Source organism: Camelus bactrianus, chromosome 8 (genome assembly GCF_048773025.1).
Source record: "Camelus bactrianus isolate YW-2024 breed Bactrian camel chromosome 8, ASM4877302v1, whole genome shotgun sequence".
Taxonomy (NCBI): Eukaryota; Metazoa; Chordata; class Mammalia; order Artiodactyla; family Camelidae; genus Camelus; species Camelus bactrianus.
The window spans coordinates 19,005,283-19,032,987 of record NC_133546.1 but is presented as its reverse complement, the minus strand read 5'-3'; the positions used below and the strand labels follow the sequence as shown (position 1 = coordinate 19,032,987).

The 27,705-nt window shown below is 39.4% G+C and overlaps 1 protein-coding gene across 1 annotated transcript; it reads right to left on the bottom strand.

The window, feature by feature from the left end:
- Positions 1 to 4,679: 4,679 nt before the first annotated feature.
- SF3B5 (splicing factor 3b subunit 5) lies at positions 4,680 to 5,448 on the bottom strand. Its single transcript, XM_010965672.3, has one exon. The coding sequence runs from the start codon at positions 5,300 to 5,302 to the stop codon at positions 5,042 to 5,044; it is 261 nt and encodes an 86-aa protein (XP_010963974.1). The 5' UTR covers positions 5,303 to 5,448; the 3' UTR covers positions 4,680 to 5,041.
- Between the last annotated feature and the right edge of the window lie 22,257 nt (positions 5,449 to 27,705).

The following is a 27,705-nucleotide window of genomic DNA, read 5'->3' as shown; positions in this document are numbered from 1 at the left end:
GAAAGGTGTCTGTGGTTATGAGTTCCACCTACACACAGCCAGCAAATTCATTTTCCTCAAGCCCAGGGTTGAATGCATCATTTCTTTATTCAAATTTCTTTCATTGCCAAAAGCAGTATTCTCCCCGCCAAGATTTATCAAAATTATCTTGGTATTTCTTGAGAAAAAGAACTCCAAATTCAAAGAAGTTTAGAAAATGATAAGCAAATTTTTACTGCTGAACTTTAAAAAAATTAATCTGGACATGAACCTCCATGGTGTGGAGCATTTCTGAAACTGATTTAACCAACATATTCCCTTCCTTTTATTCCTCCCTCACTCCTCCCACCCCCCAAAAAACCCTATCTGTAACTTTTCATGGAATTAGAATTCTGTCAATATAGTTTGGAAAATTTGACCTACTCCGTGAAGAACATGGATGCTAAAATCAGACCTGGGTGTAAATCCCTGCTCTACCACTTACTAGCTGAGTGATTTTAAGCGAACAACTAAAATCTTCCCCTTTCTGTCTGTTTATTGGTAGAATGGGATAATAACCTTTCCAGGGTTGTTGTGAGGATTAATTGAGATAATATTGTTATCCCAGGATTTACACCTTAACTTACATTCCCAGCCTTATGAAGAGAGCAGGGACCAAAGAGTGAAAGGCTCTCTAAGCCACACGTTGTTGGAAGCAGTGGAAAGGTTTTAAATAGGAATGAGTGGTTTGAATTCTGCCCCTGCTAGGGCAGCTGGTCATATCCTCAGAGGCTCATAATGCCTTGCTCTTGTCTTAACACATATAAATCCTACTTGCCACTCAAGGTCCTGTTCAAAAGCCTTTCTCGGCAATGTCCTCATCCAACTCCCTCACTGGCAGTTTGTAAACTCTCCTTGTAAACTCTATTGCCTTTTTTATATATATTTCTTTAGCACTCATCTCTTGCCATGACAAATCAGAGTTATGCAGGTGGTGCTGAATTTACTTCCCTAGCCAGTATCCTTTTAAGGGTAGGGTCCTTACGTGGTCCCATCCTTGTAAGTGTAATACTGTGATCTGTAGTATTCACTACATATTTGTCAAAGATAAACATGTTGATCACTTAATAGTTCACCAAGGGGCTTTCTAATTACATCCCTGTAAATAAATAAAAAAAGAATTGATTTTCTCCCATTAGCAGAAATCTACAAGTTTAGAGCTCTTTCCATTAGCAATTTCTATCAGAGCATCATCTGCTGCCCTCCTGTGTTTGATGTAAATATTATTTTATACCAGAACAGAAAAATAACGGGTTCAATTAAACTTATTTAGACTGCATTTTGTTTACTTTTCAAATCCTTGAATGGGTTTTTCCACACAAATTATTATTCTTCCATTTAAAGTTATCTTTATTCAATATATTTCAAACCACAATTTTTAACTTAAGAGTTATATAAGAACTTTCACACTGGCCTGATATTCCTTCATTATAACCCACTAAACTTCTAAAACTTCCATTTTTTTTATGAGACAGTACCTTATTTCAAATTATTCTAATACAGTTTTCATATACTAGACCTGCTTGGGCAACAGTATATTTAAGACTTTGTACTTTGGAACTAGAAAGACCTAGTTCAAATCATGGCTTAGCTACATGGTAATTGTGTGACCCAGGGCAAATTGCTTTTCCGAAACTGTTTCATCTGTAAAACAAAGATAATACTTCCCAGAAATCACATAAGATACAAGACTTAGCGTACCATAAAAGCTATTAATATGTTAGCTATTACTGCTATCTAAGAAGCATGTTTTCAAATATCTCTTTTCTTTGGTATGACCTATTCTGGTGAAGTTGAAGACTACCTAAAACATGAATTAGTATACTATCTGGATTAAGTCCTATCTTTCCATACTCAACACTCAACATTTATTGAATACTTGGGACGTGCTGGGCACCACTCTAGACACTTGAGATATTTCAGGTAATTACACAGACCAAAATCCTTGTCCTCATGAACCCTAATATAAATCCAGATCAGTTCATGGAGGCCTTTAAGTTACAGACTTCCTTCAGAAGTTCCTGTGGTTCCTATCGTCCACACTTCTCATTTGATTCTTTATATAAGCTACCCCGTACCACTTATCTAGTCCCTTCCTCTCTACTTCCACTGCACGCTGTCTCTCTCTTGTTCTACTGCTTCAGACTCTAATTAGGGAGACATGGGCTCACTCTCATGCCACTTTTGTAAGGGTGGGGATTTACAGGTTGACTGTCTCTAAATACTTGTATTTCGTTACTGACAATTACAATCTATTCTGTTACATTATCTATGTCTGGTCTCAATACAGCAACTGAAGAGATCCTCTGAAACAGCAGTTCAGTTGTTTTCCTTTAAAGTCATGGCCCATCTCATTCATTTTTTGAGAATTTCTGCCAAATACTCAAGTCTAAATAACTATCGTTTAATCTGTCAGTCTGTCCATTTTTTTTGAAGTGAATATGGTGGAAAAGGAATTTCCGAGAATCTGTGATGTCAACACTATCTTCATAATAATACTAAGATTTTATTTGCCATTTTCACCGTGTTAACATTTGTACAGATGGTACAAAAACAATAGCGAGTAAAACAACTAGCACCAAGCATTAATCAAGATGGTGGCCCCAAGCTACTAGCAGTCATTGTGTTCCGCACTGACATATACTCAATAAAAACAAACAAAACCAAAAAAAAAATCAATTCAGTTTCACTGAAGGCTGTCCTTGATGAAGCAATAAAAAGAACTAATTTTTTAAATCTTAGCCCGTGAGGACATATCTTTTTAAATATTTCACATGACAAAATTGGTATAATGCATAAAGCATTTCTGCTGCCACTAAAGTACAATGGTTTTCTCAAGAAAAAGCACTTATTATTTGAGTTGCAAAGTGAACTTGCTTTTTTCTCAAGGAACACCATTTTTAGTTGAAAGATCAACAAACTACAGTTATTCAGAATTGGGTATTTGACAGATATTTTCTTGAAAATGAACCACATGGGCCCATCACTTCAAGGAAAACAACAGCCAGTATTTGCTACCAGTGACCAAATTTAAGCTATCAAGAAAAAACTTAAAATTGTGGAAAATTTACGCCATCAGTTTTTCAGCTATCTAATACTGTAAGATTTCCTGATGAAATCAGCAATGATACTAATAATATGTAGAAAGTACATATTTTGATACGTACAAAGAAATGTGTCAACACAGATGGACTGTATAACTCAGTGAGCCAATACTTTCCAAATGACCAGTGCAAGATGTTACAAAATCATGTGTGGGTAAAAGATCCATTCAAAGTTCAAGAGAGATGAATGAATTTTAATGTAATAGAGAGTGAAAAGTTCATTGACCAGATTCCATGTTGTAACTACCTTTTAAGAAATTACCACATGTTGGGTTTTGCTAAAGTATCAAAGAATATCCACAATTATTTGAAAAGGCTATTAAAATACTTCTCCGTTACTATATGTTTTTGTGAAGTGGGGTTTTTCATAATTCAACCAAAACTTTACATCTCAATAGCCTGACTGCAGAAGCAGGTAAAAGAATCCAGCTGTCTTATATTAAGCCAGACATTGAAGACATCTGCAAAATTGTTGTTTTGGAAAACATTTTTCATAAAAAATGCTTTTGTTAACAATGTAATAGTTTCATTACTGTTATTTTAATAACCCTCAAAAACAAAAGCTCTGTGAGAATTCAAGAATTTTTAAGGATGTAATGGTGTTCCAAGGCCAAAATGTTTGAGACCCACTGATCTAAAATATGTCAGATCATATCACTTAGTAATCTTCCAATGGATCTCCATCTCCTCAGGGTAAAAGCGACAAGTCCTTACATTGGCCTATCAGGCTCTACTCTTTTCTGTTTCCCCTCCATAACCTATCCCTCTACTCTTCCCCTGGCTCACTCCCTTCAGCCATACTTGTTTTTTGCTGCTCTTCCAGTAAGCCAGACACAATCCCTGCATTAGGAACGCTGCACTGGCAGTTCCTTCTGCTTGGAAAGTAACTTTCCGAGTTTTCTGCATGGCTATTTCCCTCACTTCCTTAAAGTCTCTGATCAAATGTCACCTTCTCAATAGTCTTAACATGAGCATCTTATTTAAAACTGCAGCTCGACTGCTACTCCCATTCTCCACAGCACCTTCAAACATTTGCTTATTTATATCTAAGTTTGCCTCCTACCCACAGAACCAGTGTAACATAAGAGAGAAACAGGGAGAAATCCCTGCTACACAGAGCTCAACAAATATTTGTTGAATGTTGAATGAATGAAAGAACTCTTTTGACAAATTGTCAATTCTCAAGATATGTCCACAAAGTCCCAAAAGAAAAAGAGGATGCAATTTACAGAGAAAGGAGAGGGCAATGTCAGCAAAGATTTTTTTTTTTGAATGGGAGAAAAAGAAGGGATAAAATTATCACAAACCTCAACATCGAAAGCGTTATGGGCCTGAAAAAAGCTCTTCCGAGAAGTCGGAATTGGGTAATATTATAAACGTTGTGCAGGTCGCATTTAAGGGTCTGGCAATGAACTTTAGCCCTGTGCTACGGCCCAACCCTTCCCTAACCCTCCCTTTCTTTATTCTCCCACCTCAGCCCCGTCTCCCCGGAAACCAAAGTCCCAGAGCCTTTCCCGGACCCCTCCACTAGAACACAAGCAGACCACACCAAAACACTGAAACATTTCTAAACTTTATGGAAAAAGCAACAACGACAACCAACTAGCCAAAATGGAGCCTCTACATCCGTCTCACTACAGTTCCATCTCCTCTAACGTTTGCCGGCCTTAGGATCTCTCCATGGTCCGGTCACAGTTCTCAGGGGTCGTGACGGTCTCCCAACGCTGTTTCACAGAAAACAAGGTCCACAGGAAGGCAGGTCAGGCGGGAAGCCCCGGTAAGCACCTCTGTACAAGGAAAACATGAGAAGCAGAAGTCACGGAGAGCCGGTCCACTTGGGGCAGGAACACGCGGGAATGACGGCAAACCGGTGGAACGCAGGTAGAGATGCTCCCACACAGCGGTGACACGGCGGGGTCTCAGTTCTCCTCTGGCTTGTCCGCTGGCGGGCCGCAAGGCTGCAGCATCTTCTCCATCAAGTTGAAGCGGACTCGCGCTTTGCTCTCATTCTCGGCAATGGCGAAGTAGTTGAGCAGGTCGAAGTGGCCCATGTAGGAGCAGTAGGAGTCGCGATGCTGGTTCACCAGCCACTCCCACTTGGTGGTGTCGGCGTGGCCCGTGCCGATGTACTTGGACTGCAGATGCTCTAGCTGACTGTGGATGGTGTAGCGGTCTGTCATCTCGCCGCTTTCCCCTTTGCTCCCAGGTGAGAGGGCGCAGACGACAAGGAGCAGCGACAACGGGCAGCTCTCGAGACTCACACCGAAGTGGGGCCAGCCGGCGGAAACTCGGGACCCGCGCAGTCGCAGGCCAATGGCGTCACCGCGACGAAGCCGCGCGAACTCGCGGTTCCAGGGCTCAGAGGCGGAAGCGGAAGTGTATTCTGTCACGGAATTGGAGTTGCCTAGGGGACGCTACCAGTGGGCCGCTCCTCAAGAGAGCCCCGCCCCCTTCGCAGAGCGTTGCATGCTGGTCCACTCAGTGGCCCTCTTCTAACAGGAGCTTTGCATGCTGGGACTTGTGGTCTCCGAGGGTTTGTGCGCGCAGGCTTCTTGGGAGCCTTGCGGCTAGTTTACGCGGCTGCTTAGTGAAGGGTGGTTTCTGGGAGGCAGGAAACATCCTCGGGCATTTTGGGGCTGAGAGGAAATGGGAAACTCAAGTAGGACAGGGAATAAGCTACTCGGAAAATGAACTCTTGATATAATTCTGCTTTCGGAGCTAACGTGGCAGAGTAGCCCCTTCACAACCAGGGGTGGTTCACCTTGAAGTCAGGAGTCTCGAGTTCTGGTCCCAAACATGTCTCTTACAAGTTGTGTGGAAAGTTATTTCAGCGGTTGCAGAGCCGCCGTTTCCTGCCTGGTGACCAAAGTACAGCACCAGTTCCGATACGTTCGGCACCCACAGCAAGCCCCTCCTTCCTCTTGAGCTTGTAATGTTGACATCCTCCCTTCAACTTCTCACCCCACCCTACACACTCTTGGCCTGTACTTCTCAACGTTCCGTGCTGCTCGCCTCTCCAGTTCTCTGTACGAGCTGTTCCCACTGTTGGAATGCTTTTGTTCTTCTGGCAAACACTTCTCCCTTTTAAGTCGACAGGAAAGTATCTCCCTGAAATTGACTTTAACTACTTCAGACAGATGTAAATTCTTCCTGTTTTCATTCTGTACATCTCTTCGTCTTTAACGTTTTGTATCCAGTTTTTGGTTTAAGAACTTCCTGACACGAATACAAACTACTTGAGAAAAATTTACTTTTTTTTGTTGATGATGTCTTGTATGCTTTTATGATATCCCCATAGCCTGGCAGAGATTGTATTCTCAAAAAACGTTTGATGAATGAATGAACAACTGCAGGACAGCCAAATAGAAACAACTCTTTACTGGGAAAAAGATAACTTAAAAATACTTTAATTCTGGTACAAAGTTGCAGTTATGTAAGATCAGTAAATCTAGAGATCTAATGTATAGCATGATGACTGTAGTTGATGTTGTACTGAATACTGGAAATTTCCTTAAGAAAGTATATTTCAGGTGCTCTCTGCGCGCGCGCGCGCGCACACACACACACACACACACACACACACACACACAGGTAGCTATGCAAGGAGATGGTTAATTAGATTGACTGCAGTACTATTTCACTGTTGTGTATGTACACATACCTACTCTTCTTTAATGCTTCTGTTATATATGCATAGGTCTGCTTGTGGGCATTCTGTTCTATTAGTCTCTGTCTATACTCATACCAATAACACAAGATTTTAATTATTGTACCTTTCTAATAAGTCTTGATATCTGACAGGGTGAAAGCCTGTACAATTTCCATCTTTCATGAATGTCTTAACTTTTCTTGATCCTTTGCTCTTCCACATTAATTTAGAATTGTCAGTAAAATCCTCATGGAAATTGTGATTGAGTAGTCAAATAAAGCTATGAAAATTAATATTATTTCCGTATCATTAAGAATGATCCTAAAAAAAAAGATCCTAAGGATATGAGAGAAAAACTTCAAATTCAAAGGCTTTTAGAGTTAGATTGAAAATACATTTACATGTATTCATTAAGAGCTGTATTAAGGTGTATTAGTTTGCTACGGTTTCTGAAATAAAGTACCACAAACTGGGTGGCTTAAACAATAGAAATGTATTTCCTCATAGTTCTGGAGGCTAGAAGTCCAAGATCAAGCTGTTGACAGGGTTGATTTCATTCTGAGGACTCTGTCCTTGGCTTGCAGAAGGCAGTCTTCTGTGTCTTCACTGGGTTTTTCCTCTTTGTATGTCTGTGTCCTAATCTCTTCTTAGAAAGACACAAGTCATATTGAATTAGACTCCACCCACATGATCTTGCTTCACATTAAGGCCCTATCTCCAAATGCAGTCATTCTGAGTTATTGGGGGTTAGGACTTTACTGTTTGAATTTGAGGAGGAGGGCACAATTCATCACTGTTTTATATAGTGATGTGGAACATATGAGAACTTGGGTTTTTTAAAACATATTTATAAATGTAATTAGATTTGTGAAACTAATTTACGTATATGAAAAGATTTTATTTGTCAGGTCAAACAATTGCAATACTTACAAGGAAAATTTAAGTATTACATTAGAAGCTATGGTATAAAATGTTTAACAGTAAAAATTTAGAGTGAAACTAAATTTTATCCAAAATCCTCTTAGAAGTGATTGTGAAAATTGGCTAGACCAATAAATAGTTTAGAATTTTTTGCTGAACTTAAAAGCTTAAGAAAAAGGCAGTTTTCAATTTATAACTTTAATAAATTGAAGATTAACTTTTAAAGTCTAAATCTCTGAATAGTATTTTGTACATTCCCCTAAATGACCCTCAGAGTCACCAAAAAAAAAAAAAAAACAACTTCCCATTTACAAGATCAACTTACAAATAATGCAAAAAACCCTGCTTCAGTTTTAACTGTAGTTACACTGAATTTATACATTTATTTGAGGAGAATTGTCATCTTAACTATATTAAGTTTTCGCATTTATGCAAATAGTAAACATTTCTACTTATTTGTCTACTTTTTTTTACTTTAAATAAAACTTGTATGATTTTCTCTATATGGATTTTTCACATATTCTGTTAGACTTATTCCTGGTTATCTTATATATATATTTAAAGATGTTCTTTATGAGTCTTGAATTGTGACCTGGTAAAGAATGTCCCATTTTCTTACACGTATTGCTAATAAAGACTTTTGATCTGGAACCAAAGGCCTTGTTGGCAAGACACACTAGGAGAGCTGTTATTATTTCCTGTCCCAAGATATTACCTCAAGTCAATTCTGCCTGTTAGGTTGCTTCTATGTAACTATCAAATGCCTTCTTTCAATTTGACATTTTAGAAAGGAAAATAAGCAAGACACGATTCCACTGGAAAGGATATAGAACAAAAATATATAAGGAAAAGAAAAAAATGTGTGTTTTTAGATAGAAATTCTTATATTTTGTCTAATCTTTTTTTTAAATCTGGAAATGCGAGGCAACATTTTCTCTTTTCATCTCTCTGGTCTTGTGCTACTGGCTTTAAATTTTTTAAAATGCCATTTAATATTTTGAATGGTGAAGGCAAAGGCATCGTTTAAAACCAAAAAAGTATTCAAAGGAATGCACTTCCCAACATCTGCCCATTTCCCACCTGCATCCTCAATAAATAACCATTGCTATGTGTAGCTTGTTTATCCTTCCAGAGATTTTTAAAAATGATAATACAAATATATATGATATGCATATTTAAGTAAGTAACAGATATATATGATATTTTACCCCTTTAAAAATTTAGATGGTAGCAAAATGCTCATCATAGTTCTCTACTTTGATTCTTGGTTTGTCTTTTGTTTTATTTTCTTTGACATATCATGTAGATCATCTCATATGAGTACATAAAAAGCTTTCTCATTCTTTTTGGTATTTTTGGTCTTGTTTTACAGCTGCATAATATTCCACTGTATAGATGTATTATATTCTAAATAATCACCCTTTTTTTGATTGTCAAATGTCTTGTGTATCCAGAAATTATATTTAAATTTTATTACTATTGCAGAAAAATACGAAGTTCAAATTCAAATTAAAATCACATTTCTTCTGGTGAAAAATTATTTTAGATACCCTTTTGTCTGTAAGCAAGTTTTAAAATATTAAAAGGATTCTCTATATGTACAGGTGTTGATATCATGTTTCACACTAGGGGTCGCCAAAACAGTATTTAAGGTCAACCAGCAGATCAGTGGCTGAGACCATTGTATAATTAAGCACCTTGAGTGTCTCAACCATGATAAGCAGGAAAAGTACCTTGTAGATGAAATGCCGAAGACAAAACTTTGGTTTGCTATATTTTCAAAGTCAACTAAGATTTTGATAATTTAGGAGAAAAGCAAGCAATCTTTTCCTTATGATCATACAAATTTTACTTTAGGGTTTTATGTTTGGTTGGATTTAGTGGTGATATGGAATTTAGGGAATTTTTAAAGAGAAATTTGCTAGACATGGTCTTATTCAGCTGTGGTTAAAAATGTCTTTAGCATTGGCTTTTCTTTTCCCAGCTACCATGGGTCTCATATATCTGAGCAGATCTAGAACTCTCAATTTTTGGAGGCTTTGACTCTAATTGGGCATAGACTTCAAAAGGATAAAATTTTCTGTACCTTTTTTGTACTTTCTCCTGGGGCAGATATGACTACCATGGGCGCACATTCAAAAACTCCTCGTTTGAGATTTTATAGGCTGGTCTCTCTCTGTTTAGTGATAACATTCAAACACAAGCTGGTACAATTTTTGAAGAAAAATTTCTCATAGAAATTTCACAAAGGAACTTTAAAGCATTATTTACATGTTCCATTTGTTGCAGTAGTATGAAATCTTCAGCAGTAAGATTAATGATTGACATATCATAGGTACTAAATCAATATTTATTGAGTAAATGAATGAATGAGTGTTTATGACAACATTGTAAGTGATAACAAAAGATTGGAAATAATTTTGATGCCAACAATAAAGGAATAACTACATAAACTTTGCTGCCAATTGGGTACATGTGGCAAATCTCATTTGAATATAAGTTCTTTTGAAATATGCAACTTTTTCTCCACTATACTAGCATAGTAATTTACCCACTGTTGACACTCAACAAATACTTGTTGAATTAGAATATTGTTCTCACACTGGATTAGGCATGGAGACTAGGCATCCCCCAGGAGCTAGGACTAGTCACTTCAAAGTCATGACCATCGCTTACTTTAAGCCTAAGAGATGTGGATTTGGGAAGGACAGCGTTTTTCTACGGTGTTCATGTCAGAGAAAAAGACCCATGACAAGGCTTTACAAAATTACGAATATACTAAATTTTAACTGTTTTAGAGTTGCTTCAGTCAGTTATCTAAAAGGATTGCAAGGAATAGTTTTTCATAGCAGCTTCAGTTCAGCTGAGGTCCTTGAACATCAATAATCACAAATTGGAATATGGGCTCTAGGAACAAGAAGTGAAGTAGTTGGTGCAGACTCAGAAGTTGTGCTCTGAGATCAAGTGGGGAAGCAGACAGTGCCCAAAGTGGTGCAGAACCACAGGGTGGGCTTTGCAAGCAGAAAAACACTTTCCTGGAGAGTTCTGGTGAAGATGGCAGAGTAATATAGACACAGGCTTGCCTCCTCTCAGGAGCATGACAAAACTACAACTGACTGCTGAAAAATCATTGATAAAAAAAGACTGGAACCTACCAAATAAGATCATCTTCAACCGGAGACATAAAAAGGGAACCACAGTGGGACAGTAGGAGGGGTGTGCTTGCAATATAATCAGGTCCTGTACCCCACAGGTGGGCGACCAACCAGCTGGGGAAGAATTACATTACAGAGATTCTCCCACAGGAGTGAGAGTTCTGAACCCACATCAGACTCTCCAGCCTAGGGGTCTGGCACCAGGAGGAGCAGCCCTTAGAGCGTTTGGTTTGAAGGCCAGCAGAGGGCTTAATTGCAGGAGCTGCAGAGAACTGGGGGAAGGAGAGACTTTACTCTTAAAGAGCACACACAGAATCTCACATGCACTGGGACCAAGGGCAGAAGTAGCGATTTCCTGGGAACCTGGGCCAGACCTGCCTGCTAGTCTTGGAAGGTCTCCTGGGGAGGTGGGGGTATGGCTTACCCACGGGATGGTGGCAGATGCTTGGGGAGTATTCAGCTGTGTAAACTTTTCTGGAGACTGACATCTTACTTGGGTCATTAGAACCAAGACCTGGCCCCACCCAACAGCCTATAGGCTTAAGTGCTGGGAACCCTCAGGCCAAATAACTAACTGGGATGGAACACAGCCCCACCCACCAGCAGAACGGCTGCTTAAGGACTTCCTGACCCCACAGCCACCTTTAGATAAGCCTCTAGACAAAACCCCACCCACCGGAGGGCCAAGACCCAGCTCCATCCACCAGAGGGCAGGCACTGGCCCTTCCCGCCAGAAACCTGCACAAGTCCAGCTTCACCTACCAGGAGAAGACACCAGAAGCAAGAAAACAACATACTTACAGCCTGTGGAATGAGTACACAAACACAGGCCATACTCTACCCTGAGCCTAGTTGGATCCCGGCCTTTGGGGGATGAAAGAGGAGGCCACTGCTGGGATGCATGGGACATCACTTACAGAGGGCCATTTCTCCAATGTCGAGAAACATAACTATCACATACATAAAAATACAGATAAAAATTCGGACAAAATGAGATAGGAGAGAAATATGTTCTAGGCAAAGGAACAGGATAAAATCCCACAAGAAGAACTAAGTGACGAGGAGATAGGCAGTCTACCTGAGAAAGTGTTCAGAGTAATGATTGTGAAGATGATTAGAGACCTCAGGAGGAGAATGGATGCACAGAGTGGGAAGTTAGAAGTTTTCAGCAAGGAGTTAGAAAACATAAAGAACAACCAAACAGAAATGAAGAACACAATTACTGAAATGAATTATACACGAGAAGAAACCAAGAGTAGACTAAATGAGGCAGAAGAGCCGATCAGTGTGCTAGAAGGCAGGGTAGTGGAAATCACTACGGCAGAACAGAAAAAAGAATGAAAAGAAATGAGAATAGTTTGAGATCTCTGGCACAACATGAAGTGCACTAATATTTGCATTATAGTGGTCTGAAAAAAAGAAAGGACCTGAGAAAATATTTGAACAGATAATAACTGAAAACTGACCTAACTTGGGAAAGAAATAGCCAACCAAGTCCAGGAAGTGCAGAGAGTCCCATATAGGATTAACCCAAAGAGGCACACAGTAAACAAACTGACAAAAATTAAAGATAAGGAGAAAATATTAAAAGCAACAAGAACAAAGCAAAGAGTAACATACAAAGGAACTACCATAAGATTATCAGTTGATTTTTTCAGCCAAAACTCTTCAGGCAAGAGGGAGTGGCATGATATATTTAAAGTGATGAAAGGGAAAAACCTAGAACCAAGAATATTCTAGCCAGCAAGGCTCTCATTCAGATTTGATGGAGAAATCAAAAGCTTTACAGATAAGCTGAAGATAAAAGAATTCAGCACCACCAAACCAGCCTTACAACAAATGCTAAAGAAACTTCTCTAGGCAGAAAGGAAAAGGCCACCACTAGAAACAAGAAAATTACAAAATGGAAAAGCTCATCAGTAAAGGCAAACATACAATAAAGGTAGGAAATCATCAACACACAAACTAATAGTGAAGTTAAAAAACCAAAGTAGTAAAGTCATCTGATCCACAATAAGAAGTTAAAGGATACACACAACAATTAGATGTAAGTTATGATATCAAAATCAGTAATCATAAGGGGAGGAGAGTACAAATGCCAGGTACCTAAAATGCATTTGAAATTAAGAGATCAGCAACTTAAAACAATCATGTATACCCCTATGTAGACTTCTATACCAAAACCTCATGGTAACTGCAAACCAAAAATCTATAATAGATACACACACAAAAAAGAAAGAGAAATCCAAACATAATGCTAAAGATAGTCATCAAATCACAAGACAAAAGAACAAAAGAGGAAAGGGGAAAAAGATCTACAAAAACAAATCCAAAACAATTAACAAAATGGCAATAAGAACATATGTATTGATGATTACTTTAAATATAAGTGGATTAAATGCTCCAACCAAAAGACACAGACTGGCTGAATGGATACAAAAACAAGATCCATGTATCTGCTGTCTACAAAAGACCCACTTCAGAGCTAGAGAGATATACAGGCTGAAAGTAAGGGGATGGAAAAATTTATTCCATGCAAATGGAAACCAAAAGAAAGCTGGAGTAGAAATATTTATTTCAGACAAAATAGACTTTAAAATAAAGACTGTTACAAGAGACAAAGAAAGGCACTACATGCTTATTAAAGGATCAATCCAAGAAGAAGATACAACAATTGTAAGTGTATATGCACCCAACATAGGGGCACCTCAATATATAAGGCAACTGTTAACAGACATAAAAGGAGAAATCGACAGTAGCAATAATAGTGGGGACCTTAACACCCCACTTACATCAATGGACAGGTTACCCAGGCAGGAAAATCAATATAGAAACATTGGCCTTAAACAAAACATTAGACCAGATGGACTTAATTGACATTTATAGCATTCCATCTGAAAGCAGCAGAATACACATTCTTCCCAAGTGCACATGAAACATTCTCTAGGATAGATCACATGCTGGCCACAAAGAAACCTCGGAAAATTTAAGGAAATTGGAGTCATATCAAGCATTTTTTCAGACCATAGCACTAGGAAATATCACCTATACGTAGAATCTAAAAAAAAAACCACACAAATGAACTTACTTAAGAAACAGAAACAGACTCACAGACTTAGAAAACAAACTTATAGTTACCAGGAGGGAAAGGAGGTGGGAAGAGATAAATTGGGAATTTGAGATTTGCAGATACTAACTACTACATATAAAATAGATAAACAACAAGTGTATACTGTATAGCACAGGGAACTATATTCAATATCTTACAGTAACCTATAATGAAAAAAGACTATGGAAAGGAATATATGTTGTATACATATGATTGAAATATTATGCTGTACACCAGAAATTGACACAACATTGTAAACTGACTATTCTTCAGTTTACACACAAAAAAAGTGCAAAACCATTAACAAATAGAACATTCTCTACCACCATATACAAAAATAAACTTAAAATGGATTGAAGACCTAAATGTGAGACAGGCTACAATAAAAGTCCTATAGGAAAACATAGGCAGAACACTCTTTGCCATAAATTGCAGCAATATTTTTTTGAATCCATCTCCTTGAGTAATAGAAATAAGAGCAAAAATAAACAAATGGGACCTAATTAAACTTACAAGCTTTTGCACAGCAAAGGAAACCATAAACAAAACAAAAAGATAACCTACAGAATGGGAGAAAATATTTGCAAATGATATGACCAACAAGGGACTAATATCCAAAATGTACAAACAGCTCATACAACTCAATTTCAAAAAAAAACAAACAACCCAATCAAAAAATGGGCAGAAGAGCTGAAAAGACATTTCTCCAAAGATGACATCCAGATGGCCAACAGGTACAAGAAAAGATGCTCAACATTGCTAATTATTAGAGAATTGCAAATCAAAAGTACAATGATGTATCATCTCACACTGGTCAGAATAGCCATCATCAAAATGTCTACACATAATAAATACTGCAGAGGGTATGGAGAAAAGGGAGCCCTCCTACACTGTTGGTGAGAATGTAATTTGGTGCAGCCACTATGGAAAGCAGTATGGAGATTCTTTAAAAAACTAAAAATAGACTTACCGTATGATCCAGCAATCCCACTCTTGGGCATGTACCCAGAGGAAAATATAACTTGAAAAGATACATGTACCCCAATGCTCACAGCAGCACTATTTACAATAGCTAAGACATGAAAACAATGCAAATGTCCATCCACAGATGACTGGATAAAGAAGATGTGGTATATGTATACAATGGAATACTATTTAGCTGTAAAAAATAAGATAATGCCATTTGCAACAACATGGATGGACCTAGAGACTATTATACTAAGTGAAATAAGTCAGTTGGAGAAAGACAAATATCATATGATACCATTTATATGTGGAATCTAAAAAAAGATACAAATTTTATTTACAAACCAGAAATAGACTCACTGACATAGAAAACAAACTTACGGTTACCACAGGGGAAAGTGGAGGAGGGATAAACTGGGAGTTTGAGATTAACTATATATAAAATAGATAAGCAACAAGGACCTACTGCATAGTACAGAGAACTGTATTCAATTTCTTGTAATAAGCTATAATGGAAAAGAATATGAAAATGTATGTGTATATATATATGTCTGCATAGGTATAACTGAATTGCTTAGCTGTACACCTGAAACTATTATTATAAATCATCTACACTTCAATAAAAGATAAAATTTTAAAAAAAGAAAAAGAGAAAAAGAAGTAAAATCCATGGGACTGATCTTCTATGAAACATTTCAGGTGTCCAATTAAACATGTGATTCACTATGGCCTACCTAGAGTGAAAGTCACAAGCAAACCTAGAGGAAAGGAGCTGAGTTTATACCTTTCTTCTGATTTGACTTTGAGCAAGTGTACGATTTACCTGGTTCCTAGTGAAGGTTTAATGCCTGGCAGTTTGAAATCAACACAGGGACGTTACTTCATCCTGAATTTTTAGAGCACGTATGTGTGTGGAAGAGAAATGATGATATCCCTAACAAAGTATGGTTTCTTCCACTTTTCACAAGTTGCACTTACTTTCATGAAACAGAACCACATTTCAAAATCTGCATATGTATTTTTGTGATTTTATTCATTTGTATTATATCTCCTACGTATGTCACCTATGAGTGTTTCCTAACTTTGCATTTCTCAAAGGACCTGTGTTAATAGGCTGTGTACAGTGGTCCAAAAAGAAAATGACCCAGAAGCAAGCCTAATATTTTTAAAGCTGTTAATTTATTTATGGTAGCTCAAGGCCAAAAAGGAATTTGGGGGATGGAACAGATTGGCACACACAGTCATGACAAAGCATCCTGGTACCTTTTCCAACCACCTGTTCTTTTCACATTTTCTTCAGCTTATGTAAACCACCCTGCAAATGCAGTTTCAAGTCTCCCCACTTCCAAGTAAGTATCTGCCTCTAGGTCTGTCTTATAAAGGAATTCTAGCATTACAGTGACTGAGGACTGCTCTAATTGTAAGTTTTAGTGAGTTAACTGTGTTAGTTGTTGGAGGAACTGATTTGTTCTAAAGAAATGTAAACGCCTTTCCAGTCACAGTCTCATCTACGGGGCCCGCAACACAGCAAAATGCTGTGGCTGTAGCCTCTCGGCGTTACTTTCGTGTGCCTCGATTTGCTAGGATAATATTTTACTTGGTTTTATAGCTTACTTTAAAAAGTCAGAAAAGCACCTGAAGTTTTGTCCAAGTTTTAGAACGGTTCTGCCTCTTGATCAAGACAAAAGTGGGCCTTGCGCTGGGCCCCTCTCGCTTTAGGGGGTCCTGCTGTGGCTCCCCGCTGGCTGCACGAGCTGCAAAGTCCCTGGGTCGAGAGGACATACCCACCCGTGCTGATACTCCCTGAACCCCTGCCTCAGACACACACAAACCAAGCTCTGAAAGACAAATTCCAAGAACCACAGTGCTTGTGCAGGCTTCTTTCCCGTCTGTCTTCCCAAAGGCTGCCCTTGCTGCTGGTGTGCACACCCCTGGGCCTGCGGACTGCAGAAAGAATGGCTGTTGGTGGGGTATTTACTTCACAAACTTGAAGAGGCAGGCTGAGAAATTCCACTTGAACGATTTGGGCCCGGAGGCCACTCATATCTTAGAGATGATTTGGGGGACTCAGGTGTCCACCTGTATGTAGTTCAGAAAAGGTTACCATGAACCTGAACTTCCCCTAGGTCCTCTTCCCACTCTCAAGTTTCTTGCTGGTAAGTAACCTTCTGTTCATAAATTGTGTACTTAGTAACAATGACTTGCTCTTGGTGGTAAGCTCAGTTCTCCTGAAATGGAACCTCTCTGATCACCTTCAGTGTTAAAGCTGCTGTAATGTTAGTAGTGAATGACTTTTTAACCAGAGGAGGATTCATAATAAAATCCAAAGATGATAAATTAAATCACACCATTAGTATTAATACTTTCATGTATGTTATATAAAGTTTCTCCAACTGAAAAGACTTTGGCATTTTAGACTGATAGATAAATATGATTCTATTTATTTAAAATGCATAATTGACTTACAATTTCAAAATAAAAGAAGTAAGAATATGAACAAAATTGTAAGTAGTATTCTAATATTTAACAGAAATGGATTTATCAAATTTATAAGTTAAATTTAGATTTATAAAAGCCTTTGAAATGCTTTGGAAGGTTTTTCTTCCAAAAAACGTATATGCGTGTTTGGTCAGGCATCTGAAATGTTTAAAAGTAATTTTAACATTTTAAACCCATTAATGCAATTTTGAAATATTTAAGGGAGGTTGCTGGATACAAAATCAATATAAAAAAGTAATATTTCTATAATCTAGTAGCAAAAAATCCAAAATGGCCCCTACACAAAAGGATATTTGATAAATGACAGAAGTATACTGCAGGGAAGTGAGAGAAAAGACAATCTTTCCAGTAAGTGGAGCTTGGACAGTTGTGTACCATACGGGAAAAAAAATGAAACTGGACTCCTAATTCGCACTATACACTAAAGTCAACCCCAGGTGGACTATGAAATCTAATATGAGACGATTTATAAAGTTACCCAGTGATTAATATAGGAGGATATTTTCTTGACCTTTTGGAAGAGAAGGGTTTCTTAAATGAGACACAAAATACACTAACCCTAAAGTAAATATCAGAAGGGCCATGGGAGGCTTAGAGCAGGAAGCAACATGTTCAAGGGCCTGAGACGGTGGCTGGCCAGCTCCAGGTCATGGGGCCTCTGGGAGGAGGAGAGAGCTGTCCCTTTATAAGTCCAGGAGAGGCCATTTTCTCCCAGAGGCCCAACAGGATGGCATCTAAAATTTCTGGACCAGCTGAAGAACCTCAGAACACACATAAAAGGACAACCTCCCCTGGGGAGAGGAAGTGGTATCTCTGACGAATGGATGGCATCTGAATCCACCTGGTTAGGAGACCAGCGACATTTTTGGGTCCCAGTCACTGCCATTCACCCTGGCACACTCAAACAACCCAAGGGTCATGTTTTCTTATATGAAAAAGACCCAACATCAGACCTTAAGCTGCAAGGAGCATCTCTGCCAGAGAAGAGCTGAACCAGAAAAGTGGCTGGAGGGAGGTGACCAGGTCAAGGAGCCTGGCCCACACCCAAGACTCACAGCCAGGACCTTCACAACAAAGACCCCACCCTGCAGGGAGGCAAATCCAGCCACTCCTTCTACTAAGAGAAGCTACTTGCTTCCCTGTAGTCAAACAAGAAGTTTGAGAAACAGGGTCTCTCAAATTTATTAACGTGTCTTTTAGCCCAAAGGAGTGGGGTGGGGAGGGGGGTTGTGTACATGAAGCCGGCTGCACAGAGGTTCCACTGCCATCCCGAGACCTGCACTGAGCGCCTCGCCTTTCAGACTGTGCTGTGTGACTCCCTAGTGTATGCTCATTTGTAATTCCCGATCGGGGAACTGTAAGATGGGCATGGGGCCGGGGTGGGGGTGGGGGTGTAGGGTGCAAGGCCGCAGTGAGACTTGATGAGGTGGGAATCTTGCGCGTCCTTGTTGCATGAGCCATCTGCCAGCTGAAATGGTAGCAGAGTTTAAAGCCATCGAAAGAAAACCGAAAACAACCTGTCCATTGCTGTGGGACAGACAAGGGAGGCACTAAGGGTTGTCGGGCATCTCTGGTACCTTCTTTAGATTCGAGTGCCATTTATCCTTCAGGGATTCTGTTTCCATTCCTGAGACTACTGCTGCTAAACCCCAATGTATCTTTTTTATATTTTGATTGCTTTTCCTTGATTTTTGTTGACAAAAACCAAAAAGTTGCTCTCGGTCTTGTTGCTTTACGGAAGGACTTTGTACCTGATCCTCTGAGGTTCCCCATTTCTGCCATGGAAAACCTTGGCTAGATCTTACAGAGGGATTCCCTGCCTTTTATTCACAAGGGACTGGTTTTGGTATCTTTACAGGAGGTTTTGCTTGCAAATTCCTTCTGTTTTCTGACGAGCCTTAAGTCTTGGCTTTCATTATTTACCAATGATGTGGACAGTTCCCTTCACAAGTTAGATTACTTCCTCTCTCTCTCTGAGCCACACTGACTTCTGCAAGACTTTTAATCTATTCAGATATAGTCAGGTAATGGTGTTATTGAAATCCTTCATGTGTCTTACTTTATTCCTGGTGGGAAGAAGACATGATTGAGAACCTTGGGCTCTGAGATTTGAATTCTTTAATAATATCTACAAAGCTATTTTAAGAGACTTGCTTCACATAAATGACTACTGAGTCTGGTCTGTTTCTGATACCATTCCTGAAAAAATGTCAGTTGTTCAGGTGTACCAAGGAGGAAGAAAATTTGTTCAGGCCACTGCATTTTAAAGCTTTGCAGAACCTCCAGATCATATTTGCAAACAATTTCCAGAAGAGACTTGGAGACCTTACTTAGGTCAGGAGATTAAGTAGTTTGGCAATAAAGTTTCAACTGGTCAATTCCATGATATTTGCCCAGAGATAATGGATTGGCAAGAGTCATGTTGCTTCAATCTGTCAGGTGGAAAGTCTCTCCCAGTCAGTGCCCAGAAGGCTGGTTTCAGTCCCCATACTTCACTCCTGCTGGACTGACTGTTAACAGAGGAGAGTGTTTGAGTGGTGGAGCTGTTGGTATGAGTGCCTACAAAGCTAATGCCAAGTGCTAGAAATATCTTCATCATTATTAAAATTTAGAAAAGCAATAACTGTGTTTATTCATACACCCATTTACCTGCCAAGCTCCACTTCTTATACTTGGCACAGTGAGAAGATCTGCATGTGGCTTTGTTCACCAAACACAGTTTTCCCTCTTTCAATTGCCCTGCTGACTTTGGAGCCAAGAAACATGAATTCCATGTGACTCTATCAAGTACTTCCTGTTTCCATTCTTTAAATGTTCTGCGGTCCAAAGTTGTTATAAGAAAGTTGTTTGGCATTCAGAGCATTTTCCTCCCCCATTAAAAAATGTCATAAATGGTGGTTAGCTTTTTAAGCCCAAACATACTAACTTGTTTAACATACAGTGAAATGTTCTAGTTGTAGCAATGAGCTACCGTTTATATCTATGGTTTTGTTTTTGGTTTTAATACAGAAGAAAATGATTTGTGAATTCCAAGTTGGATTGCCAAGAAGAAACCTGACATTGTAGTGCTGGCCCTTGTGGTCCACCCTCCTCCCACAACTCCCTGCTGTCAGCTAAATGAGAGGAAAACCTCTCTAGTTCTAGTCACTGGCAGGAATTTCTGGGGTGGAGATGAGGGAAATCAGAGATGAATAGAGACCTTGGAGAATGAAGAAAACATAAACTATAACAAGAGCCTCTGGGGAGCAGTGATGGAACTCTCTCTCTTACTTTCCCCCCAACTTTCCCCCCTTTCTTTCCCACCATGAGAATGTAAGCATGGGTTTATAGTGCCTGGGTTGTCTGGTCACTGAGAGAAGCAGAAGAGAAGTTTCTATACATGTGAGCTTCATGGGGATGGTCATTTGTATTTGGAAAATGTTCTATGCATTGGAGACTTCCTGTATTTGGAAGATCCAGAAATTCTTAGCATTCTTTTCTCAACTTCTAAACTGCATTTAGAAACTATTAGTCTCTATTAAGCCTTATTAAAACTTTTCAAAAGTGCATTTGGTGCCAAGTTTTTTCCAGAGTTTTATCAAAAACAAAACATCAAATCTGTGCTAACATCACAATATAATTTTGACAGAGAATATTTTGTTATTTTCACAGAGCAGAATTGGGTTGAATTAAACTTAGCAATCACACACTAAAAAAAAAAAAGCAGAGATTAATATATTTAATTCCATTGAGAGAAAGCACTTCTGCTGATCAAAAAACACCATTAAACATAAAAATACAGTCCACAGACTGGGAAAAGATGTTTGCAGCCTATGTAACCAACCAATAACAACAACAAAAAATTTGTTTTCAAGTACATAAAGAACTTTTAAAATTTGTTTTTAAAATAAGACAGAAAATCCAGTAGAAAAATAATGACCTGATTATGCAATTCACAACAGAGGAAATCAAAATGGCTAGTAAGCATTGAAAAGTGTTCTTAACATCATCAGTAAACAGAGATGCATCAATTAGAACGAGATGCCACTATATGCCCACCATATTAGCAAACTTTTTGAAGTTTTATAATACCACGTATGGGTGAGGAATTCTAATTTTTGGTGGGAATGTACTAGAAATTGTACAGCCCCTTTGGAAAACAGTTTGGGATTATCTGACTCGAAGCTATCCATACGCCATGTCCAAGCAGCTCTACTCCTGAGTATAGAGAAGTGGATCACAAAGTAGGGCCCCTGGATCAGCAGCAGCAGCATCACTTGGAAACATGTTAGTAATGCAGATTCTTGGGCCCTATATCCAATGTACTGACTCAGAAACTTGGGATAAGGGGCCCAGAAATCTGTCTTCAATAGCCCTCCTGATGATCCTGATGCAAACTAAAGCTGAGAACCACTGCCTTACAGATTATCCTGTGCATGTTATATAACGACATATAAACAAGAAGGTTCATAGCAGCATTATTCATAGTAGATTCCCAAATGGAAACAACCCAAATGTCCGTTGTTAGTAGAATGGTCAGTTCACTTTTCACTTGGGACTGACTGAAGCATCTTTACACTGAGAGCTGGGAACAAGTCAAGGGGAAAGGCTGAAGTTAAAAGAGAGCAGAATAATTTGGTGGAATAGTTGAAGATCACATAAAATCTAAATGGGGATGTTATTTGAGGAGAGAAAGAGGTGCTTCTTTTTCAAAACAGACTAGAGAAAGAATGCAGAAATTTTATTGACAGGGCAGAACAGGAGGAATTGAAGAAGTTTACTCACACATGAGAGACTTTATTTCCTTTATTATTAAAAATCAAGATCATATGCAGAGAAAAAAGGTAGCTCGGGTAAGTGGCATGAAGAAAGAGGTTTGACATATCTTAGGAATGGACTGGCTTAAGATACTGAACAACTCAGTTCTAACTGCACATTTGAAACTGTTGCAATGGGTCTAGGAATGATAACATTGCATTGACAGCCAAATGAGTGCATTGTTTCCATTATCTCTCTGGCACTTATACATAGTCTTCATCCAATCTTTGTAAACTAGTTATTTCAAGTAGTTGCCTCTGTTGAAGCCATATCTTAAACACTTTTAATACTGTGTAACATTCTGGAGCTGCTGCTCAATAAAAAAACTAAGTCAGTGATGGAGGGTCAGCAAATGGTGGTGGATAGTGGATAGTACATCAGAGCTTCTTTGGGGCATTATCTTGTCCTTGCCGGGATCAAGGATGGTTTAGTGAAAGAGGAAGGTCTTTGGAAGCAGGTAGATTCCCCTCAGCCCCCAAAATAACAGCAGCTGTAGAACTTAATAGCTTTCTTTTTTTTTTTTTTTAACATTTTTTTATTGATTTATAATCATTTTACAATGTTGTGTCAAATTCCAGTGTTCAGCACAATTTTTCAGTCATTCATGGACATATACACACTCATTGTCACATTTTTTTCTCTGTGAGCTATCATAACATTTTGTGTATATTTCCCTGTGCTATACAGTGTAATCTTGTTTATCTATTCTACAATTTTGAAATCCCAGTCTATCCCTTCCCACCCTCCACCCCTCTGGTAACCACAAGTGTGTATTCTCTGTCTGTGAGTCTATTTCTGTCCTGTATTTACGCTTTGTTTTTGCTTGTTTGTTTTTGTTTTTGTTTTTTAGATTCCACATATAAGCGATCTCATATGGTATTTTTCTTTCTCTTTCTGGCTTACTTCACTTAGAATGACATTCTCCAGGAGCATCCATGTTGCTGCAAATGGCATTATGTTGTCGGTTTTTATGGCTGAGTAGTATTCCATTGTATAAATATACCACTTCTTCTTTATCCAGTCACCTGTTGATGGACATTTAGGCTGTTTCCATGTTTTGGCTATTGTAAATAGTGCTGCTATGAACATTGGGGTGCAGGTGTCATCCTGAAGTAGATTTCCTTCTGGATACAAGCCCAGGAGTGGGATTCCTGGTCATATGGTAAGTCTATTCCTAGTCTTCTGAGGAATCTCCACACTGTTTTCCATAGTGGCTTCACCAAACTGCATTCCCACCAGCAGTGTAGGAGGGTTCCCCTTTCTCCACAGCCTCTCCAGCATTTGTCATTTGTGGATTTTTGAATGACGGCCATTCTGACTGGTGTGAGGTGATAGCCTCATTGTAGTTTTGATTTGCATTTCTCTGATAATTAGTGATATTGAGCATTTTTTCATGTGCTTTTTGATCATTTGTATGTCTTCCTTGGAGAATTGCTTGTTTAGGTCTTCTGCCCATTTTTGGATTGGGTTGTTTATTTTTTTCTTATTGAGTTGTATGAGCTGCTTATATATTCTGGAGATCAAGCCTTTGTCGGTTTCACTTGCAAAAAATTTCTCCCATTCCATAGGTTTTCTTCTTGTTTTACTTCTGGTTTCCTTTGCTGTGCAGAAGCTTGTAAGTTTCATTAGGTCCCATTTGTTTATTCTTGCTTTTATTTCTTCTAGGAGAAAATTTTTGAAATGTATGTCAGATAATGTTTTGCCTATGTTTTCCTCTAGGAGGTTTATTGTATCTTGTCTTATGTTTAAGTCTTTAATCCATTTTGAGTTGATTTTTGTATATGGTGTAAGGGAGTGTTCTAGCTTCATTGTTTTACATGCTGCTGTCCAGTTTTCCCAACACCATTTGCTGAAGAGACTGTCTTTATTCCATTGTATTTTCTTGCCTCCTTTGTCGAAGATGAATTGACCAAAAGTTTGTGAGTTCATTTCTGGGCTCTCTATTCTGTTCCATTGGTCTATATGTCTGTTTTTGTACCAATACCATGCTGTCTTGATGACTGTAGCTCTATAGTATTGTCTGAAGTCTGGGAGAGTTATTCCTCCAGCCTCTTTCTTTCTCTTCAGTAATGCTTTGGCAATTCTAGGTCTTTGATGGTTCCATATAAATTTTATTATGATTTGTTCTAGTTCTGTGAAATATGTCCTGGGTAATTGGATAGGGATTGCATTAAATCTGTAGATTGCCTTGGGCATTGTGTCCATTTTAACAATATTGATTCTTCCAATCCAAGAGCATGGAATATCTTTCCATTTTTTAAAGTCTTCTTTAATTTCCTTCATCAATGGTTTATAGTTTTCTGTGTATAATTCTTTCACCTCCTTGGTTAGATTTATTCCCAGATATTTTATTACTTTGGGTGCTATTTTAAAGGGGATTGTTTCTTTACTTTCTTTTTCTGTTGATTTATCGTTAGTGTAAAGAAATGCAACTGATTTTTGAACGTTAATTTTGTAACCTGCTACCTTGCTGAATTCTTCAATCAGCTCTAGTAGCTTTTGTGTGGACCCTTTAGGGTTTTCTATATATAGTAACATGTCATCAGCATATAATGACACTTTTACCTCTTCTTTTCCAATTTGGATCCCTTTTATTTTTTTCTCTTGCCTGACTGCTGTGGCTAGGACTTCCAGGACTATGTTGAATAGGAGTGGTGATAGTGGGCATCCTTGTCTTGTCCCAGATTTTAGTGGGAAGCTTTTGAGTTTTTCACCGTTGAGTACTATGCTGGCTGTAGGTTTGTCATATATAGCTTTTATTATGTTGAGATATGTTCCCTCTATACCCACTTTGGCGAGAGTTTTTATCATAAATGGGTGTTGAATCTTAATAGCTTTCTGACCTTGGGAAATATGCAGTTCTCAGGTCAGGTCCCCTTAGAAGCAGAGCCTGAGATGGGGATCTTTAGGCAAGTGGTTTGTCGCAGGAGTAGTCCCAGGAGAAGGGGGAGAAGAGGCAGGTTAGGCTGGAGGAATATGCCCAACTCATCTGCAGGGAGTGAGGGAGCACACACTGCACCACACAGTACCACACAGTGTGTCTCACCTCGAGGAAGGAAGGTCCACAGTTAGTGTCCCCATGTCAGTCAGTTATTGGAATGGGCTATCTGCCCTAGAGGAGCATACTTCTAAGGCAAGGGGACTTCTCTTTGGCTAAGGTCAATTCTCCAGAAAAGGCAACCACTGAGGGTCTGTAGCAGTCAAAGTTCACAGCAGGTGAGGGATTAGTGCACGGGCTCCATTAAGGATATCTGGGGGTAAAACAGTGCTCGCTATCATCCACTCCTTGTACCCACTCAGCTCTACTTCTTTCTCCCCAGGGTTTTGGTTGGTCACAACTTCTGCGAAAACTAACAAGAGAGGGGTCATTGGAGCAGAATATAGCTTCCCACACTGGCAGTTGGTCTCAAGGCTGAGCCTGCTATTTATCATCTCTCTGCTCCACCACACATTCTAGACTCCCCTCCAGCATCTAGTCGGGATGCTGACTCTCATCTCAGAGTGGTTATCCTGCATTTCCTGGATTGTGGTCGCTGTCCTAGCCTATTTACAGTTAAAACCGGGTATAAGGAAACCAAGGGACATTCCAGCAGGTGACACGAGTGCCCGACATACTAGCTCCTTATGATGATCAGGGTCAATTAACCCTAACAGTGTGAGGATCCCCTCCTTTGCCGGCTGGTCTACTGGCACAAGAAGTCCAAGGTGACTGAAGCAGTCATAGCTTTCTGTTTAATGTGTCTTTCACTGTGTTGCTCGGTGGAAGCATCACCCCTCCAGGAACCAGGAACTTTAGATCCACAGAGCCTGGAGTTGTGAGAATCAGAAGCTTAATTGCTCCCAAATGGGTCACTGGGAGTGATGGTGAGACCATTCCAAATTTCACTTGCTGCTTTTCAGAACCAGGTATTCTACTTACCAAGGACACAGCACCACTGAGTGGCTGACAGATTAAGGTGTATATTCTGCATTCTGAAGGATAGTGCCCCATCCTCTGCAGGGTATCATCTCCAAGCTGGTGCCTTTGCTGGACCCTCAAGAGGCTACTGCACTGCTCCTTCAGGTTGGTGTATGATCCATAATCATATGCCCAAAGCTACACTTCCTTTGCTACAAAGAGGGTCCCTTGGTCCAAAGATGATGTTAAGAAGAACTGGGGAAGTAAGTACTGTATGCACTTGCCATGGTGTTTCAAGGTCCTTCCTCATGTGGACCTAGCTTCTCTTTCAGTTGATGGAGATGTTCTGTGGTGAGTTTGAAAACTGGCTCAGGTTTGAAAAATGAGCAAGGGGTCATGACTTTCCATTGAGGTAAGTTGATCAGAGTCTTTTGCTTACCTACTCTTCATCTCTTTTGAGTATCTATATTAAGTAACATCTTTGGTGGATGCACATCTATCTCACTCCTTAGAATACTTTGTTCTATTAAACATCTCCCTAGATCCCTGAGCATCAGCCCCCTATCCATTCCATTCCCAACTTGCTGCCCATTAAGAACTACACCTATGTTGGTTTTGGTGGTAAAGTGCTGCCATACAGATTCTGCTCTCTTGGATCCTATCATCCTCATAGCTATTAGGGATCCTAGTTCTGTAACAGCATCTTTTATCAACTCTGGCCTACAAGGGAGAACCACCACTGAGCTTCTCAACGACACTGATTCTGTGGGAGCTCTGGGGTATTCATTGCACCATGGAATTGGTCTCATCAAGAGACAAGGAGCTCAGTATTTAGTTTCCCAGTGTTAGTCACTGGTTGTGGTCTGCACCAAGGGCAAGGTGGCTCCTATTTCATCTGGGGCAATTCCCTGGAGAAGAAAGTGCTTCTTCAAAAGTTGAGAGCAGCCAACGCCTAGAGCAGCTGGGGGATGGAGTCAAGGATCTGATAAAAGTGGTCTGGATGGGGCAGAGCCTGAATCTTCTGTGTATTAGTTTCCTTTATCTCAAAAATAGGGACATCAATACTTAGTTCACAGATTTATCTGGGAAGTAAAGTGAAATTAAATGATAGGCAGCTTGAGTCTGTGTGGAATTTGGACAAGCCAGGATATCTGGGGAAAATGGTTAACTAAGCCTGCCAGTATCCTGTTTGCATGTAGACTGAAGAGTATTGTGGGAGAAGATTCAAGATGTGATAACTGTTAAGGTTCAGTGATCCATTCACTCCCTCGGAAATATTTAGTGCTCTTCATTCATGTGTCAGCACTCTGCTAGGCTGTGATGTTCTGACTGGTTTTAACATGTGGGAGTTGGGGAGGTGACCCATCAGAAGTCTTTCCTCTATGTCTTGGAGCTAAGAAGCATTGGAACATGAATCAGGCATGATGAGCCTGACCAAGTCGAAGACCTGGGAAGACTAGGGGAAATAAGGCAAAACAAAAAGAGTATTTTACTAAAATCTCTAACATACTGGAAACCAGGAGCACAGCTGAGGAACTCATCTAACAAAGTCTTGCACACAAATGGGGGTGGGGAGCATGGGAATTATT

What these genes read in the sequence shown, in the direction of transcription:
- SF3B5 (XM_010965672.3), bottom strand. Translation starts at nt 5,302, where the DNA reads ATGACAGACCGCTACACCATCCACAGTCAGCTAGAGCATCTGCAGTCC.